The sequence below is a fragment of the Calypte anna genome, chromosome 9, assembly GCF_003957555.1.
Source record: "Calypte anna isolate BGI_N300 chromosome 9, bCalAnn1_v1.p, whole genome shotgun sequence".
Classification (NCBI taxonomy): Eukaryota; Metazoa; Chordata; class Aves; order Apodiformes; family Trochilidae; genus Calypte; species Calypte anna.
This window is the reverse complement of record NC_044255.1, coordinates 950,115-969,678: the sequence shown is the minus strand read 5'-3', so window position 1 is coordinate 969,678 and position 19,564 is coordinate 950,115. Positions and strand designations below refer to the sequence as shown.

Genomic DNA, 19,564 nt, shown 5'->3' with positions numbered 1-19,564 from the left:
GCAGAGGGGTGTCTGTGCCATGTGGTTTTCCACTGAATGTGACAAAAACACAGCCTTGCTCTGGCTCCACCCCTTTTTGTCAGGATGCAAAACCCCACTCCATTAACGTGAACATGCATTTGCACTCACTTTAAACCTGGCATATGGTTGATGTCTAATTCTAGGTGACTCTGAACATATGAGCTTTCATTTACTGGCTTTTAGCTGTGCATCTCCCATGCAAAATTAAAAATATCTGTTGGCATCTAAAAGCAGAGAGCTTTTCGCTCCTGTCTGCTGAGTGTCCTCTGTATTCACAGCTCTGCCAACCTTGCCATATGCATTAGGGAGTCACCAGGAGGGGTACATGGGGCTGGAGCACTCCAAACCCTGTGCCCCAGATACAGTCTCAGTGTTGGTCCCCAGGGGAAAGCACCATCAGGCCCCTGGGGATGTGCAGCCCCACATACTCGGTGTTAATCCCAGTTTAAGAGGCAGCCTACTAAAGATAGGGGGGAAATAAGAAGCAGTAGCTGCACTTCTGATCAGACATGATGTATGAAATACAGTTTTGTTAAGCTCTCTGTGGATCAGGAAGGTCCTTAGTACTTGGTTACTCCTTTGCAAACTGAGTAGTTTATGTCATATTTGTTGGAAAAACAGCATACGGAGTTTTTATTTATCAATGTTTTGTAAGTCGTTTGATTTTGGTTCTTATTTGTTTTCCAAAACCCTACCTGTTTCTAGTTTCAACTTGTTACATTTAAAAAATAGGTGACTATGAATCTGTCCTGGTTTGAAGGGAGAGGGGTTAATAGAGAGCATCTGTCATTTGCTTAATTGCCAGCCCAGCCTTAGACTATGACAGGATCATAGCAGATCATCACCGCAATTAGGTTGTCTGGCATCTTCTGGAAAACCTGCTGGGGACAGTCTTGCTTTTATCAGTTTTGCTTTTGGTCAGTTTTGCTTTTATCATCCCTGGTGCACTGCAGAGGAATTAGAACTGTCCCTCAGGTGCTTACCAGAGACTCGGTTAATCTTACAGTACAGCCACAACACGTGGTGGTTCCGTTTGATATGGAGAATCTTCTGCATGGAAGGTTCAGTTCTGTCATGGATGTCAAGAGCCAGACTCTCAACACCAGCAAAGTGCTTTAAGGAGTCTGTTAAATGTGTAGGTTGGCTTGAATAAATGATTTCCTAGAAATAATCTGGTGTCAGATGTGGGCACATTTAAAGAAGTCTCGTGCAATAATGCAGGTACACACAAAGGATGTGTAAGTGCACTGCGTGTCTGCTGCATCAAACCCTGGGCCTGTGGATATGGCAGATGGGATAAAAGAGGAAAATTTATTTTGTACAGCTATTACACCCTTTGTCCTGAGAGGTGTGACTTCTTAAGCACCACCTGATCTCCTGCCTCAAAGCAGGGCCGTATGAGAGAGATAAAAAGGTTGATGTGCACGGATGTGTCGCTTGCTCACTTAAGGTAGTCCACCAGGTACAGAGAATTACTCCAGATTTGACCTTTATTTTGACTTTTACACTTCAGTCTGTATCTAAAAGGACAGTAGTACTATCTCTGGATCTTGTTGTGAGTTTGTCATGAATGATTTGGAGTCTTTCAGGCAAGTAATGAAGAAAAAAATTGTATATGTCCTCTCCTGGGGAATAAGGAGGGGGACCTCTGAAGTATGATTGAAAAAAAAACGACCAGAAGTGTCTGTAGTTTGTTTGTGTTTAATTTCTATAATAATAATGGTGGAGATTTATGTAAAACCCTACTTAGAGTGCACTTCCTAAATCCGTGATTGTGATCCTGCCCTTCTTTCTTCAGCATTACATTTCATGGTCTGCTGAAATCATGTTTAGGGGGATAAAAATAGTATATCTTCTGTTTTTTGGCATCCAACCTCTAATTTACAAATATAATTTATGCTAATCTTGAAAGTGCTTCTCAGATACAAAGTAAAATGTGTCATCCTTAGTATATGTGTGTATAATTTATTCTGATGGGCAATAGACATTTCAAAGCCATTTCAGCCCTTTATACTAAGAACATTTGATATGAGCAGAGGAGCTGGGCATTCATTGCTGTAAGGGTAAAGAAGTAGTTAAAACAACAGTAGCTATTCTCTTAGTTCCAAAAAGATAGATACACCAAGGGATGAAGTGCTGTTTGCTCAGTCAAGCCAGCTCATACACAGTCCTTGAGTTAAGTATTTTTTTTCCTTTTTTATTTTTGCTGATGATTAGTCACTTTTATGATAGGCTTATAAAAATCTTCCTACATCATCACAGTTATTTTTTTTTATGACTTCCCTCTTCCTCAGTCTGACTCAGATGGCTTCCCTGATGGATTAGATTTATGGCATGGTGGGTAGCACTGCTTGGGCTTGCAGCTCCCCCGGAATGAAGAGGCCTGGCAGTCCATGTGTATTGGTTTTCCTGCTATTTGTAGTTCTGCCCACTTAGGCAGAGGGGAAAGTCCTCCTCAAGCACAAGAGTAGTGAGCAGCTACTACTAAAATGGCTTCTCTTGTTTGCAAGAGGACACTGGTCCCAGACTGGGCTGTATCATAGCAGAGAAATAGCCAAATACCATAAAAGAGGCTATGTCACCAGCAGAGAACATTTCCTTCCTTTTGCTTAGGAAGAGTTTCATAATCTGGTGTAGTTCCCCTTTTAAACTTGGGGATAAAATGTAAGGAAATCTCATGTAAAAGAGCACAGGAAGAAAAGTTGGAACAACACAAAGATGATAACTACCAAGTGGATGTTGGTGTCTGAGGTATGAAACTAATCCATTGTAAATTTGGAGTGAGAATCTAGATGGATACCATGAACAAAGGTAGATAGCAGGAAAGAAAATGTGGCTCTAGGGTATGCTGACTTTGTGGTACTTAGGTTTTCCCAAGAATTATCCTACTCCTTTCAATTGCACTGAGGGATTAAATATTCCATGCTAAAGCAGTAACACCAAGTAAAACAAAGGTTTTCACTTAACTACTCATTTGTTTTCCAGGGTTCAAATTCTGCCTGGACCAAGTAATAAAACTTCACAGCAAATTAAAACTATTATTTACAATGCTAAATAAGAACAATGCAAATTAAAAAGACCACATGGACTGAGGCAGCCAGTCTGTAGATACTTTTTCTTTGCCATGCATTTTTTATCAATGTGATGAGAAATTCATTTTTCTAATTTTTTTAACTTAGCAACTTGGAAATACATTCTAAGACAATAGAAACCTTATGGCTCAAACCAAGGTGTAAATTATGTTGCCCATGATCCATCCATTTAGTGTATATTTTGTGTTCTTTTTGCTTTTTTCAATGTTGAGCCTTCTTCTGTAATTTGTCCTTTATAATACCTGTATAATTGGTAAAAAAAAAGAAAAATATAAAAAGCTTTCCCTTCTGTCATTCTTCAAACACCCAAGCAGGCAGATAGGATGATACCATGGGGAGGAACAGCAAAGTCAGTATGGTTTTATGTTAGCCCAGTTCTGACTTCAGATATCTCAACTGACAGATAAAACCTTCACTGGAGGTCTCACAAAACTCATCAGACCCATTGGTTGGAGCTCTTCTTCATATTTCAGAAATGAAAGCTGAAATCCACTATTACTGCTTTAAGGCAGATGCAACCATCTTGTTGCAACGATCCAATTCCAGTACTGTGTAGGAGAGGGAGAGGGATGGGAAGTTCTTCTACCTTCCAGCGTACACAATGTCCTGTAATCTGGCAGCACTCAGTAGTCTCCATCAGGCTTTTAGGTAGACTTTGGAGTAGCCCTGTAACGTGTTTTTAAAAGAGGAGCTGCTTCAGAGCACTCCTGAAGGGTGTCTGGAACCAACCTCACTCCACAGCCTCTTTTTTCGTTCTCAGCAAATTTTTCATCCTTTCAGGCAAATACCAAAGTGCATTTTCAGCACGAAGTCAGCTTTGCTCTAAGTGTGTAATGTGAGTGATTGGATGATTAATTTCGTGTTACATAATTCATGTCTCTCTTTGTAGACAAATGTCTTGCATTTTTAACAGTTATTTGAGCGCTACACGTAATTCTTTGTCAGAGAAGCAGCTCAACCTGGCCAAGTTCAAATTGAAACTTCCCAGAGGAATAATCCAAATCTGTATTTCCATATATATTAATAAACTGTGTAATACTTGCAGCAGCTCATATAATACAGTTTGGAAATGAGAGAACTCATTATCAGTACAATGAGGAGCACAGGCTCTTTCCTGTCAGAAATAATGGAGTGAGATCTACACAATTATTTTCCCTTAGTGTCTCTGTAGTCATTTATGCAGCAAGGTGTGTGTAAATCTTTCTCAGCCTGTTGTGCTGAAGTGGGACATAGACCAGACCCATCAAACTCCTGTTGTTGCAAGCAGGAGGAGTACATAAATAAATCCTTTTATTCTGTCTGTTTTCGTGATGTAGCATCAGCAGCACTGCACGTTGCAAAGCTGCATTGCAGAAGTCCACATGTGCTTCAGCATGCTGCTGCCTGAGGGTAGCAGATGCCACATTTGAAATTTAACATCTGCTTTTGCACTTGTGCTCTCAGTGTGACACTTTTCTTCTTGCACCGGGATGGGTTTCAGTCTGTGCCACTGAGATCTGAACCTGGCTCTCCATCCAACATTTGCTTGCATTTCTTAGTCAAGCTACACTAGGAAACACCCCCTGCCTGATGCTCAGGAATCACTACCAGAATAAGTAACAAACTTTAGCCTTCCATCATCCTGATCAGTGCCCAGGGTCCAGAACCAAGAAGAAAAAGTTAGTTTTCTTCAGCTTGGGGTTTATAGTGCTTAACCATCAGCTGAATGTTGGCTTCTAAACTCTCTTTTAAATGTGGCTGAAGAGAGAGAAATGGTGTTTCGTTGGCTTTGTCTAGTAGCTGAGAAAAGGATGTTGAAAATTGTTGAAAATTGATGTTGAAAATGTTGATTTCAGTAAAGCATTTGACACCGTCTCCCACAGCATCCTTGTAGATAAGTTGATCAAGTATGGGTTTGGTGATCAGGTAGTGAGGTGGATCAGGAACTGGTTGAAAGGAAGGAGTCAGAGAGTTGTAGTCAATGGGGCAGAATCTGGTTGGAGGTGTGTGACTAGTGGAGTCCCTCAGGGGTCGGTACTGGGACCGGTGTTGTTCAATATCTTCATCAACGACTTGGATGAGGGTATAGAATGTACCCTCAGCAAGTTTGCTGATGACACTAAGCTGGGAGGAGTGGCTGACACACCAGAAGGCTGTGCTGCCATTCAGAGAGACTTGGACAGGCTGGAGAGTTGGGCAGGGAGAAACATGATGAAATTCAACAAGGGGAAGTGTAGAGTTTTGCATTTGGGGAAGAACAACACGATGGCCCAGTATAGGTTGGGGGCTGACCTGCTGGAGAGCAGTGTAGGTGAAAGAGACCTGGGGGTCCTGGTAGACAAGAGGATGACCATGAGCCAGCAATGTGCCCTTGTGGCCAAGAAGGCCAATGGCATCCTGGGGTGCATTAGAAAGGGGGTGGTTAGTAGGTCAAGAGAGGTTCTCCTCCCCCTCTATTCTGCATTGGTGAGGCCGCACCTGGAGTATTGTGTCCAGTTCTGGGCCCCTCAGTTCAAGAAGGACAGGGAAGTGCTTGAAAGAGTCCAGCACAGAGCTACTAAGATGATTAAGGGAGTGGAACATCTCCCTTATGAGGAAAGGCTGAGGGAGCTGGGTCTCTTTAGTTTGGAGAAAAGGAGACTGAGGGGTGACCTCATCAATGTTTTCAAATATGTAAGGGGTGAGTGTCAGGGAGATGGAGTTAGGCTCTTCTCAGTGGTGACCAGTGATAGGACAAGGGGTAATGGGTGTAAATTGGAGCATAGGAGGTTCAAGTTGAATATCCGGAAAAATGTTTTTCCTGTAAGGGTGACAGAGCCCTGGAACAGGCTGCCCAGGGGGGTCGTGGAGTCTCCTTCACTGGAGACATTCAAAACCCGCCTGGACACGTTCCTATGCGAAGTGCTCTAGGTGGCCCTGCTCTGGCAGGGGGGGTTGGACTAGATGATCTTTCGAGGTCCCTTCCAACCCCAAGGATTCTATGATTCTATGAAAATGAAGACCAGATCCGCTTCAGTGGTGAAGCAGAACAGTAAGGTCTGTCCATCTGTTCCTACAAACAACCTCTCTGGTTCTAGGCTGTTTATTCTGTATTAAGTGTAGGAAGCATGCAAGACAGGTTTTCATCCATGATATTGTAAGGAATTCAGTAAAGAATTAAAAAGTTATGAGAAGAGGAGGAAAGAGAAGCAACATGATTTAATTGTTTGAGGCAATTTAGACAATTGACCTATTTTTGATGTTTTTATTTCTGGAACACAAAATGCAGTAGTATGGAAAAAAAAAAAAAAAAAAACCCATGCTTTATATAAACGCAGTTGTGTGTTCTTAAGAGAAGGTGAAACCTGCCACCTCAGTGGAATTTGTGTAAATTCATCCTGGGTGAAATCTGCCCTATAGTGTGTGGTTTAAACACCTTCATGCAGCACTAATTGAATATTGTAACCTGATAAGAATTTTAATGGCAGAGACGTGGCAAATTGAAATTTTTATTTGCTAAACGTGACTTACCCGTTAGACTTAAGGGAAGGAGGCAAACTCCTCACCTGTGTTCTTCAGCACATTTGGATAGTAATCTCCTTTAAATAACATGATGGGCTCCTTTTGTAGTCCAGCATCAGAGGATTATATTCTTTTCAGAACAGTTTATGAAAGATTAGCAGAGACATAGTTAATCATTTAAATTAGCTGCAGGTTTTTTATTAATCTTCAAAATAATGAGTTCTACCTTTTGATCTTAGTGACTGCAAATCCCTCTGGAATTGATGCCAATTAGAATTCAGTAATAACTTGGTTATGAACATGAACCAGTCTCTGCACATGTGTGTGTACATGTGCAGGTAGGTTTCGGTGACCCTGGAGAGTGGCTCATGGTCATTTAGACCTGTTCAGTTGTTACCAGTTAGGCAAGTGGACCGCTCCACTAGTGGAAATTAAGTACAAATACATGGGCAATGGTAAGCAAACAAAAGTTGTGCTTTTATGTACACAGATTTCTATATTGCATGGTACCAAGCTGATGCTTTTCAGACAGTTCGGTACAGCTTGTGTATAACCTGCAAGGAAAATGAGGACAGCAGGGGGGAATGAAATGACCTGAATCTCTTTTCACATGACCTTATGAGAAGTGGAATTGTCTTTTAAAGAAGGAGATAGTGCCAAATAAATTGCAACATCCTTAGGCAGCATCCAGTAGGGAATTTGCAGAGGAGCACACTGAGTTGGCTTAGAGCTTCGCTCCATGTGAGGGGGAAATAGGAGGTAATTAGGGCTTTCTGGGCCTTCACCTATCTCATACTGACATTTCTGCATGCCCACAGTGGTACTATTTCAATCCTCCTTGCAGGCAAGCCCATGTTGACTTGTGTGTGTTTCTGGGTTTCTTTGAACAGTCACTGAATTGTCTGACTTGAAATGTGCTGTAAGTTTCCAGCATGAGCATCAGCAAGAGCTGCTTTTCAGAACTGATAAGCACCCATGAGTAGAGCAGGAACAGTACCAGGTTCCCAGTCCTGCAATAGTGCAATGTAGTCTGTGGTATGACAGAGCTGAGCTTTCCCTGTGTTTCTGAATAGCTGGAGGTTATTTTCTTCCTGGTGTTCCACAGCCCATTGCCTTTTCATCTCCTGGGCTTCTCTTTTACTAGTCTGATGATGCCACTGTTTGCAGCTTCATGTACATTTGACGAAATGTTAATCTCAGTTTCCCATATCAAAGTAATTTTCAGAGCGTTTCTTTGTCTTACTGTTCCTTAATTCAAGGGAATGATTGGTCCCCAGGAGCCTTATTTCCCAAGGTACATGAGCATCTGTAGTCAAAGATGAGAGTAGAGGAATGTGGATCGATACCAGTGTTGGGTTTCTAAAGCAATATTCTTTGCCCTACTCCAAGTGCCTTGTCTTACTGGAAACTGTTCTGATTTCCAGTGCTGGAAATTCATCCTGTAGATGACTTCTATGAAACCTGGACAACAGTTTTTCTCAATTTCTTGTAAAATTGAGTGAGCACGTAGTGATATATGTACATTTCAGTTGTTGGTAATGTGATGGAAAATAGAGTATTCTAGTAGTAATCTTGTGTTAAGAAAAGACTATTGCTTGTTTCCAAGTTCAGAAGTACAATTTGCTCATCACAGGCAGAACTGAGATCATGGTTCCAGGTACAATTTAGGCTGCTCCTTTACTTACATGGGTATTTTCTCTTACAGCATAGGTGGAGAAGTAGTGAGAGGAAATGAAGGAAGCTACGTGGGGAAACATTTCCGCATGGGATTTATGACAATGCCTGCTCCTCAGGACAGACTGCCACATCCTTGCTCCAGTGGCTTTACCGTGAGATCCCAGTCTCTTCATTCTGTTGGAGGAACAGATGATGAAAGCAGCAGCTCTCGTAAGCAGCCACCTCCTAAACCTAAGCGAGACCCCAACACCAAACTGAGCACCTCATCTGAAACAGTCAACACTGGAACAACAAGTAAAAGTGGGAAACTACCAGACAGGACTGAAGGTAAACACTGTCATTCTTTGGTAAAAAAATTTTGTTACCTAATGTCAAGATTATCAAGTTGAAAATCTTGCATTCAGTAATGAACTGTGTTTCTCCATGTGTCTGGAAGTGCTAGCACAGGTATTGTAGGTTATGGTTCTCCATATTTTATACCAGTGGGTAATTGCCAACCTTTGATGTTTCTCACAGATCCATAGCACTTATGTGGCCTGGTTGCATACTGGGGAATCAGCTGAGTTAATTAAAGATGAAGTGAAAAAGAGATTGTGATCAGATGGCATGTAGGACACTGTTATCTGCATGCCAGGCAAGGAGCACACACTGTATCACTAGCACTGTGCAAACCACAACTTTGGAAAGGTTCTACTCAAGAAATAAGTGAAGGACAGATATTATTTAAAAGAACACTGGGTAGCACTGAAACTCTGCAGCAAGGAAGTATTGGTAAAAATTGTACCCAGGATGATACCATGTATTGCCCAAACCTTACCTTTGAATGAGTCTACATTTTCTCTTCCCATTCCTCCCAGTTCCATTTCACCCAATGCAGCATTCAAAAGAAAATAAATCAATGTGTTGAATATGGATACAACTTTCTTACTCTGATCTACACAAGATGAGCTGATGCTGTAAGGATCTTCTCCTTCCTTTCTTGCATGGCTGAAATGCTTGTGTGCATCAGTAGGACCAGCTGTACTCCCTGCTGCTGGGAGAAATGAGAATGACTGTTTCACAGTGTGCACTTTAAGAAGGAACCTTTAGGGACAGTTGGTTTTGATCATTGCTGATCTTTACCTCTGCTGTTTTCCATATCACTTTTGACATCCCACACAGTGTGCTGTGCTCTTAGTGTGCATCCCTTGTACTTGTTGTTGTGGTCAGAAATACTCTATAGTTACATTCATGATACAACCCTTCAAGCAAATCTGATTTTAGAAGGTCATTAGTGATAACAAAGATGGAAAGCAATGTATAATTGAACTGCTGATCTATCCATTACATGATGGCTGTGAGTGGCATGCATGGGAGTGTTCACTTTGGATGGTCTGTATGACAGTGGTACTGCTATGCCATAGCACTAAGTATTGCAGAGCTCCTTGGAGTCATTATTATAATCAAGAACTGAATATTCATAGCAAGGTCTCTGGAAAGAACCAGTGAATGAGTAATACTCCATTACTAGCATAATAAGTAATACCTACATGTTGATTTTTTTAGTGTGACTAAATGTCTTCGTGGAATATTGAGAACTTCTGTGATATTTAATTTAAGACCTTTATTATATTAATTCTGGTAGTCTGTATGAAGTGCAACAATGGGCTCTTGTAGACTCTTGTGAAGAAATTCCTGGAGATTTTAAGTTGACAGAACCCTCTAACTATTCCATTGGTTTTGTGTGTTTACAATATCTGCCCTGGTTCCATGCATTTGGCTTTATACTTGCCAGGCTTGGGCTTTCCCTAAAGAGTTTGTTACATAGAAAGTAAGATCAGATCACAGGGTTCTTTTTAAGCAACCAGCCAAATTTTAAAGTCTGGATCAAGGGTGGAACAATATGGTGCTTGGATCAGCAGTGCTTTGCTGTCACTGGGAGAGGTTTTGTTATCACCTGCACATTGCAATGCAATGTGTGTTCTGATTAAAGCATTTCCACAGCCCTCATTTGGCTAGTACAGGAATATTTAAACGTGTGGTCATACATGGGTGAGGGCACCTAAAGGTGAGCAGAACAACGTGGAAGTCTATGTTCTTTATCTACAGATTTGATTTGATAAGAATATTAAATCGTTGTCCTAGATTATGAGATTATTATTGTTCCTCTATAATTAACTCCCAGTTAATTTATTATCTGAAATTGTGCTTAATTCAAGGAAATCAGTCAAGTTCTGATTCTGCCAGTTTGGTTTTTATGTGGAAGTGACTGATTTTTTTTCCATATCTGGTAGTCCCCACTCTGGTAGCAGTCTTGAATTCAATAAATGGAAGACCTGCATCTTTCCAATTTTTTTGGAAGCTCAAGTCCAAGAACGCACATGTTTAACTTCCAGTCACTGTTGTGCATCCAGTGTCCAAATCTTTTTATGTGAATGTGTCTCACACATTTGCATGTATTTCTGGTATTCACAGGCTGAATGGATACAGCTTTTTCCAGCAACTTTGGAAAACATTGATGAAAAACCCTATTGTTTCTCCATCAGCCATTGTGGAATCTCTATAAAGGAGTTGTCACAAAATTGTTTCCAGCTCATATTTTTTATGGCAATGCAGAATAATTCAGACTACAATATCTATTGTCTGACTCTGTGGCTACTTTGAGAGCAATTTCCTACATTTCCTAGGCAAGTAGGGACAGTTAATTTTTATTAAAATTGTTTACTTTTTGCTTTTTAATAGTGGTCAAGTTTATACAAACGAGCAGTATGGGTGGTAACTTTTATACTTTTTCTGATTGCAGTAAGGTGAAAACCTTGAGTTCATCTGACCATAAGAACTACTGTAGCATTGCCTTATGTTTTGAATCTGAGCCTGACTTTACTGCAGAAGAAAGCAGGAGAAATCTGGTTATGAACTGGAAAAACCTTTTCCTCTTGAAACACAAATAGCATCAGTAAGAGCCATCGTGGCTCTGTACACGTTGTCTGTGTGTGCACTTGCTTCCAAGTTTGTGGGAGTGTGAGAATCTTCTCCTAAGTTTCAATGACACCTATCAACCCTGTCTTGTGGTGCAGCAATGGGATAACACTTTGGTTTCTGTGTTTCATCCCAGTCACCCCTGGCACTGCCTGAAAGGATACAGTCCAGCTTGAAGGCCTCATTCTCCTTAATTTACCTTTAATTTCGTTGCTGTGTTTCCACACTTTTGTGTTGCTTTTAATACTTCAATATTCCTTTTTTACTCTTCCAGCTACCTCTGAAAGGCAACCACTGAGCTCCTTCCACCCAATGCATTTCTCTTCTGTGACAGATATCTTGAAATTTGTTTTTAAAAACGTGGGTTGTCTTTTCTGCAGTTCTTAATCTCTAGCAGTAATAGCACACAAATGTAGCTCTGCCCTATGCATCACACATTGGAAGTGATAAGTGAACTGAAAAGGTTAATTTTAAATAACATTTCATCTTGAAAGACATATCTAATCTTGATCCTGAAAGGCTCTTTATTGAGAAAATGCAGGATTTTAATTAAATGATGCACTTTGGATGCCCAGTCTTACAGAAAAAAAAATTAATAAAACAGTGTAATTGGTGAACATAACTGCCAGCCCCAAGCAGTGTTTTCTGCTGTGATCACTGCATGTCTACAACAGAGGTTTACAGATCTACTGCAATGCAAACCCACATGGAGAGATACAAGCAAATTGTGAGTTAACTTTTTGTGAAAATTGTTTATTAATGTGGATGATGAGTACATTATATAAATAGCTGTGCACAAAATATATTTAATGTGATTTATGTATGCATAATATAGCTATTTATATTGAAAATGCAAGTTGTGTGTGCTTGCATGGGTATACAAACATCTTCACTCAAGGCAAATTAAATGCACACAAATGCAAATTAAAACTTAGAGTAGCATTTTCAAATTGCTGTTCATGGTTGTACTTCTACTCCTGTCAGAGCCCCCTGGAAGTTTGTTGCATACAAAAAAACACTTGCAGAGTCCCCCACATCTGGAATTCACTCATTATGTGTAGACCCTTGTTTCTGAGTGTCCCATGTGGAAGAAGAGAGCCTTTTTGCTGCTTCCTGAGCCCATGCAGTAGAAGCCCCTCTCTGTTGCTCAGCAATCTCTAAAGGTGGGCAACTTGTAAGGAAAATTTTCCTCTAGAGGAAAGTAATTACAGTGACTGTATCTTTAGTTACAGTCCATCTGGTCTCTCTTAAATCTAGTTTACAGTCAGCTAGACTGGTCACTCAGCATTGTAAACTTGGACTTTGGCTACTAGCATTAAACAGATCTTGGACTAAAGGGATTTAGCACTTCTGCTGTTTTTGTGTGGTGCTGTTTTCCTTTTATTTCCCATCTCAGCAAATAATTTATATAGCGTGAACGTTGAAATAGCATCCTCTGCAGTAACCATGTCCTCCTGCTTGTAGCCAGGTCTTAGTCCCCCATCTTTTCATCCATGGCTACTAAAGGAAGCAATAACATGAAGGAGCCCTCTTCAGACCTAAGGAATCTGAAGGGACTGACAGATGAGTTCTGGTGGGCCTGGCAAGGGGAATGGGCAGGTGAGAGGGCTGTGGCTGGACACAGGGTGCTGCCTCCTGAGCTCCAGCATCCCAGGCTTTCTCCCGGGATATTGGCTTCTTAACTGGAGCTCCACATGCCCGTTGTGCTTGAGAGGTCTGAGAGCTTGCATGTTGTTCACTGTCTGATTTTTCTTAGCTCTTTCCTGCAGCCTGCTTTGCTGTACTTCAAGGACAGCATCTTCACATGAAGAGCTGCAGCTAGTGTTGAGGTTAGCTGTATAGCTATAATGCAAGTTGGTATTCAGCCATGTGTGAAGCAGTGTCTGTTTTCCTTCACATGAATCTGAGTCTTGATCTCAGTGCTGGATTACCCATTGTTTTTCGGATGCTGTAAAGTATCTCTTGCAGACTGTGAAGCTTGAGGGGGCTTAGCTTGAAACTGTGCACACTGGGAGAAGGAAACTGGGAATGATGGAGGGAAAAGTCAAAAGAAGACTGAAAGCACAAGACCTGTCATCAGTAAAATGAGGTGGAGTTGGCTCTTAATTGCCTTACATGACTTCAGACGAGTGCCCTGCGTGTCAAGGTGGCACAGGGATGGATATGGGGCCTTGAACAGCACTGGAGCAATGCAGTTTCTATTAGAACCCCAGCACTGCTTTCCCTTTGCTCAGCCCTGCATCTCAGCAGTCTCCTTACTGCCTCAGAGGTGAAAGGACTGGAGGGCAGTGCTGTCCCAGTTGTGCTTGAGGCTCAGCCCAGTATGGCCTCTGCTCTGGGTTCAGCCCCTTCTGTTGCTAAAGCCACTTGTTCCCACTGACCTGCACAGGAAGGACATGACACAGATTTTGGTTTACTCTCCAGCATTTAATAGCTAGATTAAAGAGAGATTTTCAAAGGCTTTGCTTTTGGAGATGGGTGAGGGAGGTAGTTTTTCAGTGTTTTGAGGTTTAGTTTTCTTTGCTTTTGCAGAGACTTTTGTTGGCCCCTCCCTGCAGCAACTCAGTTTTCAGATGCAGCTCCCAGAACTGAGTTATTTTCCTGTGCATACCACGTCCTCCAGTCCTTCATCTGTTCTGTTTTCTGGTCCCTTGGATAAGAGAGGGCAAGGGAAAAGGAAGGAATAAAAGCAGCAGTTCTTATAGCTGTTCTAATAGCTTTCTGCACAGAGCAATGAACACAATGTGATTTTTGGATGGATTTATAAACAAGTTTTGAAGCCACAGAGGGACTATGTTCTTACCCTCAAGGCACATATGCATACTCATTAACGCTAATGGAAGCTGCAAGCATTGAACAGAAAATAGACCATGCAGTGGTAAAAGGCATGGAGATTTAGCTACCCACTTGGGAATTGCATTGTGCCCTAGACTTTGCAGTTGGTACTTTAGCTATGTTGTGCTGGTCTATCCTGTGTGCTTAATGTCTTTTTTTCCTGTCTTTTTAATTTAACGAAGTTGCTTTCTGCTTTCCTCATCCCTCTTTTCACATTAGGATGCTGCTCATTTGCTGAGAGACACTGCACCTGTGTAAAAAAAGCACCAAATTAAATGTGCTGCCCCCCTGCAGTACAGATCTCTCTCTGCTCTGAAGGGTGATGGAAGCTGTGATGTTCCTGATAATGGAAAAGCCTTAATAATGTGAGCTGAGGGAATGTTGTGCTGATTTACCAGATTGACTGCAAATGCAGCTCATCCAGGAGGAGGCTGCCTGCCCTGAGCTCGGGCTAGTAAAGCCTGCTAAACTCTGGGATTCCAGCTGAGCATGTGGGCTTTTCTGCTCTGTGTACCCCAGTACTCCAGTGCTCGGGAGAGTTTAGAAGCCTGGTTGCAACCCCAGGCCCATACTGTGCTTGTGCATTCCCCCCATCCTGCCCCAGAATTAGCAAACTCTCTAAGACCTCAAAGCAGTGCTGGGTGTAACTCAGACAAGTAAGAAGCTTTCTCCAGACTGCTGCCAGCCAGAGGTCCCCTGGCTCTGTAGGGCTTCTGTAGCCCCTGGACATGCCAAAAAGGCAAGGAAATGTGTGCCACTTACTTCTGGCAGGCAGCTGGGTACTTAGGGGAGAGAATTTGCCAGGTTTTACATCACATAAAAGTCACTAGAGCTTTTAGAGCCAACCCAGCCCTGGAAGTACTTTAGCAGTGCTCTTGAGCTGTCTGGATCAATAATCTTTACCAGAATAACCACAATGAAGAGAGTCTTTGAAGAAAGCTATCATATGGGTGCTCTTGTCCACTGCTTGTTTAATTTTCAACCTCCACGGAAATCTTCTATGTAACTAGAAGGTTATAGTGTAAATAAATGCATTCATTACCATCAATTCACTGGAATACTGCTAGAAAAAAACTAGTCATTATATTTGAGACTGTATTTCATTATTTAATTTTGTTTATACCTCAGGGAATTGTAATACTGAGCTTTCTCAGTATTTCCACCCATGAGCTGAAATACTATGAAGCACTAGGTTCTTGCATTGTTTTGCATCACTGAATGGCTTTGAAATCAGGGCCATGAGAGAACGGGAGGAGAAATTCAGGTAATTCTCTTGCCTCAGTTTGACAGCCCTACAGAATTTGTTACATGAGATGAAATGCCAACAAAAGTATAGATACTGGAATACTCCTACTACAATGTTGCTTTCCATCCTGTCTTTGGAATTGTCTATTAAGACATTGTGGAAAAGTGAGAAAGGGCTTGAGGGATCAGACTGAAATCCTGATGTCCTGGCTTACTTTGAGAGCTGGTCTGAGGTACAGAACTGTCTGGCAAAACTCATTTGGAATTCAAGGAAAAAGCACAAAACAGATGCACTTGTTGTTCCACAGCAAATAGATGGGATCTCCCCCTCTTCATCTTAGCTTATTTTAACTGATCCTCTAATTCTCTTCTCACTTAAGCAACCAAATGAGACAAATCCTCATGGAGTTAAGCATGACTGAACTCTCAAAGCATTTCGTGCCAAGAAGTTGAGACTGGGGAGGGCAGGAACCCTCTACTTATGTTGGCTTTAATGTGAACACACAGTGCTGAGCAGAATCACATCCCAAGAGTTTTAAGTCTGGCTGCAGGTGAGATCCTGTTATGGCTCTCCTCTGTTTAATTGGTGATTTCTTTATAATGACTGTTTGAATATAGAAGTCTGGGTGCACTGGTTTGCTGCTTTCATCTCTTCCACTTGGCTTTTAATGCTGGATGACATTGAGCAACATGTGCCCAACATGCTACAACTGGGTTTGGCACTTCATGCTTCCCAGTTCATACTTGTGCAAACTGGGTTGCATGGAGATAACATGCGCAGCAGTGACAGCTCAGTGACAGTGCCATCAACTTGCCCAAAGAGCACTGTGTACCAGCCTGGGCTTTTCATAGATGCCTGAGGGGGGGAAAAAAAACAAACAACAAACAAGCACATGGAAATTTGTGTACTTCTCTTGGTGGCCATAATTTTGAGCAGCTGATATATCACATGAGAAGCACATCACCCAGAGTCCAGTGTGATTTGCAGCTGAATAAGATATGTTATCGAAGACAGCAAACTGGGATAACAGTCTCAGCAGTCACTGGCTTGTGCTTACACCCATGCTATTGCTTTCTGCACTTGGTTGAATCATTCAGGATGGTCTAGAGGCTGTGCAGTAAGGTTGGATGGTTCAAAATTATAAGTAAATTGGAAAGAGAATAGAAAAATGAAAGGGCAGGAAGAAAAGGGGAAGAGGGGTGGAGTGCTGTGTTCATGCTCACTGCAGTCACAGTGTGGGTGAGGCAAGGGGAAATAGAAATAGTTCATTCATGTAGAGAGCTCTTGGGAGGAAGTTATGATCTTGGCTCTCTTTCTCCAGTCATACTCTGGCATCTGATGCCTGCTTCTTCCCTTAGATACTGGCTAAGATCTTTTGGCCTTTGATACTGCTCTTGCATTACTGCCTTTCCTTTAACACAACTTTTGAAAATTTTTGCAGAGAGCTGGGTTCTTCCTCGTTGTTCCATCTTCTGGTTTTTTCTTCCTGGTCTTTTTCCCCTTTTTTTCAAGGTACTAGTTTTAATCAAGCATCTCTCTTGTTTCCACTTACTCCACAAAAGTTAATTTGAACTAAACAGACTCTGCAGCCATGGGTGGCAGCAATTCTGCTGTTCCTTTTTTTGCTTATCCTCTGTCTTGCTTCTCAAGTGGCACAGTGAGATTGAGGCTGGGATCTGAAAGAGGAGAGGGCTCTTGCAAAGCTTTTCTGCAGCACTGTCAGAACAGTACTGTGCATTACAGCCATAGCAGGATACGTGGCTCTTAGAGAGCAACACTGCTGTACTTTCTACTCATTTAAATAGAAAACTCTGCAAATAAATGCAAAGTGAAATTATAGAAGCTTGGAGTGGGAGGCAACTGATAACATGTGGCTCGTCTGTAATTTTGTCAAGACTTTATATAGAATGGAGATGGAAGTAAAATGAGTAACTGTGCAGCTCTTCTCCTAAAGCTGGTTACACTGAGTACCTCAGTAACACTCAGCCTCTGACCACAGAGCTCTTACATCTCTGGGCACTGCTGCCTGCCTGTGAGTGGCTCTGACAACGCACTGTCCCCTTCAGCTGCCATTGGATTCACCCAAAAGATGCTCAGTGACAATCTGCAGGAACTGCTTCTGCAAAGTCACCTTGTGGGAAAGGCAAGATTGGCTCTTTAGCTGAACTCTTGTTCACTGGGGCTCCTTTGCTTTCCCAGTGCTGCTGCTGTGGTGACTGACATGAGCCCTGTGATCAGCTTTGTGCCTCGTTGGGAAATGGGAGCTGGGTGGCAGCATCGCCTGCCTGATTTGTCAGCCAGCAGCAAAGAGACTTTTTATACCATGGCCTCAAGGAAAAGGGTTGTACAAAGCCCACAAAATTTGGGAGGGAGAGGGAGTTAGAGGAATCTGTTGTTTCCTTCTTGGTGGTAGAAAATGTTGAGGAAGCACAGCAGTGTTTGTGGGGCTGCTGTACCTTGAAAACAATTGGACACCATGTGTTTGGTTTTGGAGTCACCAAGAGGTCAGTATGAGGCCCAGTATCACCTCAGTGGTTTTGCCAGCTTGATTTACTGGGCTGCAATTGTTTTAGAAGCTCAGCAAACAGATTGCTACTTATGTAAGCAAGCAATTGATCTGTTCTACTTATTGTATCTGTAAGTAGAAGATAGGTGTTACTGTGGATTTAAAATATGAAGAGGCTGGTATGTCTGGGAAATTATTCAGGTCTTTGCATGTAGTCAATGCTAGTGTTGTGGACAGGATGCTTGTGGACCAAAGCAGCAGTTAAATCAAATTAGCAAATACAGACTATTTTTCTAGCTAAAGCAGGTAGGATGATCTTACTGTTTCATTAAGCATTTGTTCTTTCTCTAGCTTGATTTCTGTCTTTCCCCTGTAAATTTTTTCAAAGCCCACTGTTTGGGCATAGGTACTGGATTTAGAATCCACCCAGAGCCAGTTACTCTTGCAGACCTAAATTTCAACCTGTCTCTCCATGACACTGGGTCAGAAAACCTCTGTGCTGTACCTTCTCCAAGAAGTTAATGAAAGTAATCTCCCCCATCAGATCCCTCAGCTCCAACAGCTAGTAATCAATAGCAGAGTTGTTTCTGCAAAGCCAGGAGTTGTATTGAGACTGGAGCATGCCTTTAATGCAATGAATATTGCTAGGTGTTATCTTGGTGCCCTTTGGGCAGCAGGAAATCTCTGAATAGGCAGCTCAGCCCTCCAAGGCTTACTTTTAACACAGTGGTGTCCTCTACATCCTAATCTCACATGGTGTAGGTGTGTAAGGAGTGTGTTTGTTTGGGTTAACTCTTCACACATACCCAGAAGCTTCTTGTTCTGAGCAGGGGAGGGATCTTTTCTTCCTGATGGTTGACAGAAACGCTGCTGCAGTGATCACACAGCACAGCCTGTAGAAAACCAGTCAGACAAAATGCATGGCCTCACCCACTCCTGCGTGGTATTTAGGGGGGGTGTGAGATGAGGTGACACCTGGGAAAGAGGGCAGGTAGTGCAGGGTGACAGCTCTATGAGAAATGGGCTCTAATAGCTACACCACAAGGAAGATGTTGGGTTGGGGGGTTGATGCTGCCCATCACTCTCAGGGTGAAATGCAGTCAGTTTGTGGGTAGTTGTAAGAATAGAGTGATAACAATTTACAGCAAAGCAGCAAAAGCTGTTCAGGGTTCATTTACAAGATGACAGTCAAGACAATAAATGTTACTTTAAATCAGAAGGCCTTAGCTCACATTGCTGGTCTGTGGCTGGTGTTCCATACTCTGCTGTGACTGTGTTCACCTCTTCAGTTCTCTGTCTCTGTGCAGTTACCTGCAATAGAGCAGCAAAGCCACCAGTAAACAAGAACATACATTTTGGTAATTTATTTCTCTGCTAACGTGATTCAATGGTTCCATTTGCACACTCTTGATGTAATTCATCTCATTATGCTTGCAACTGATAAATTTCCATGCCAATGACCTTTCTACATCTAGAATTCCTTCAGATTATGTACAATTACAGATTTTTCTACTGCTGCTATTGCAGGGCTGGGAGATCTGTTTTGTACATGTACCATGAACCAGAACAAACCAGCACTTTAGCAATACTGGTTGCATGTGTGGGCAGTGAGAATCCTTTACTCAGATTCCTACTTCCCCAGTAGTCTTCCCACCTCTCCCTCCTCAGAGCCTGCTTCCACTGGAACTGCTGTAGCTTACCTCTGTGTAATGCCATAGACCCTGGTCCCTTGTGTCTGGCTGTAGTAGT

General features: G+C 42.1%; 1 protein-coding gene across 3 annotated transcripts in view; it reads left to right on the top strand.

Moving 5' to 3' along the window:
• Positions 1 to 19,564, top strand: part of NYAP2 (neuronal tyrosine-phosphorylated phosphoinositide-3-kinase adaptor 2) — a 129,492-nt gene that overhangs the window by 52,060 nt on the left and 57,868 nt on the right. For all 3 annotated transcript variants that reach the window (XM_030456322.1, XM_030456324.1, XM_030456323.1), the window contains one exon: positions 8,299 to 8,597. In XM_030456322.1, the coding sequence (XP_030312182.1) occupies positions 8,299 to 8,597 (299 nt within the window). The remainder of the gene's footprint in view (positions 1 to 8,298; positions 8,598 to 19,564) is intronic.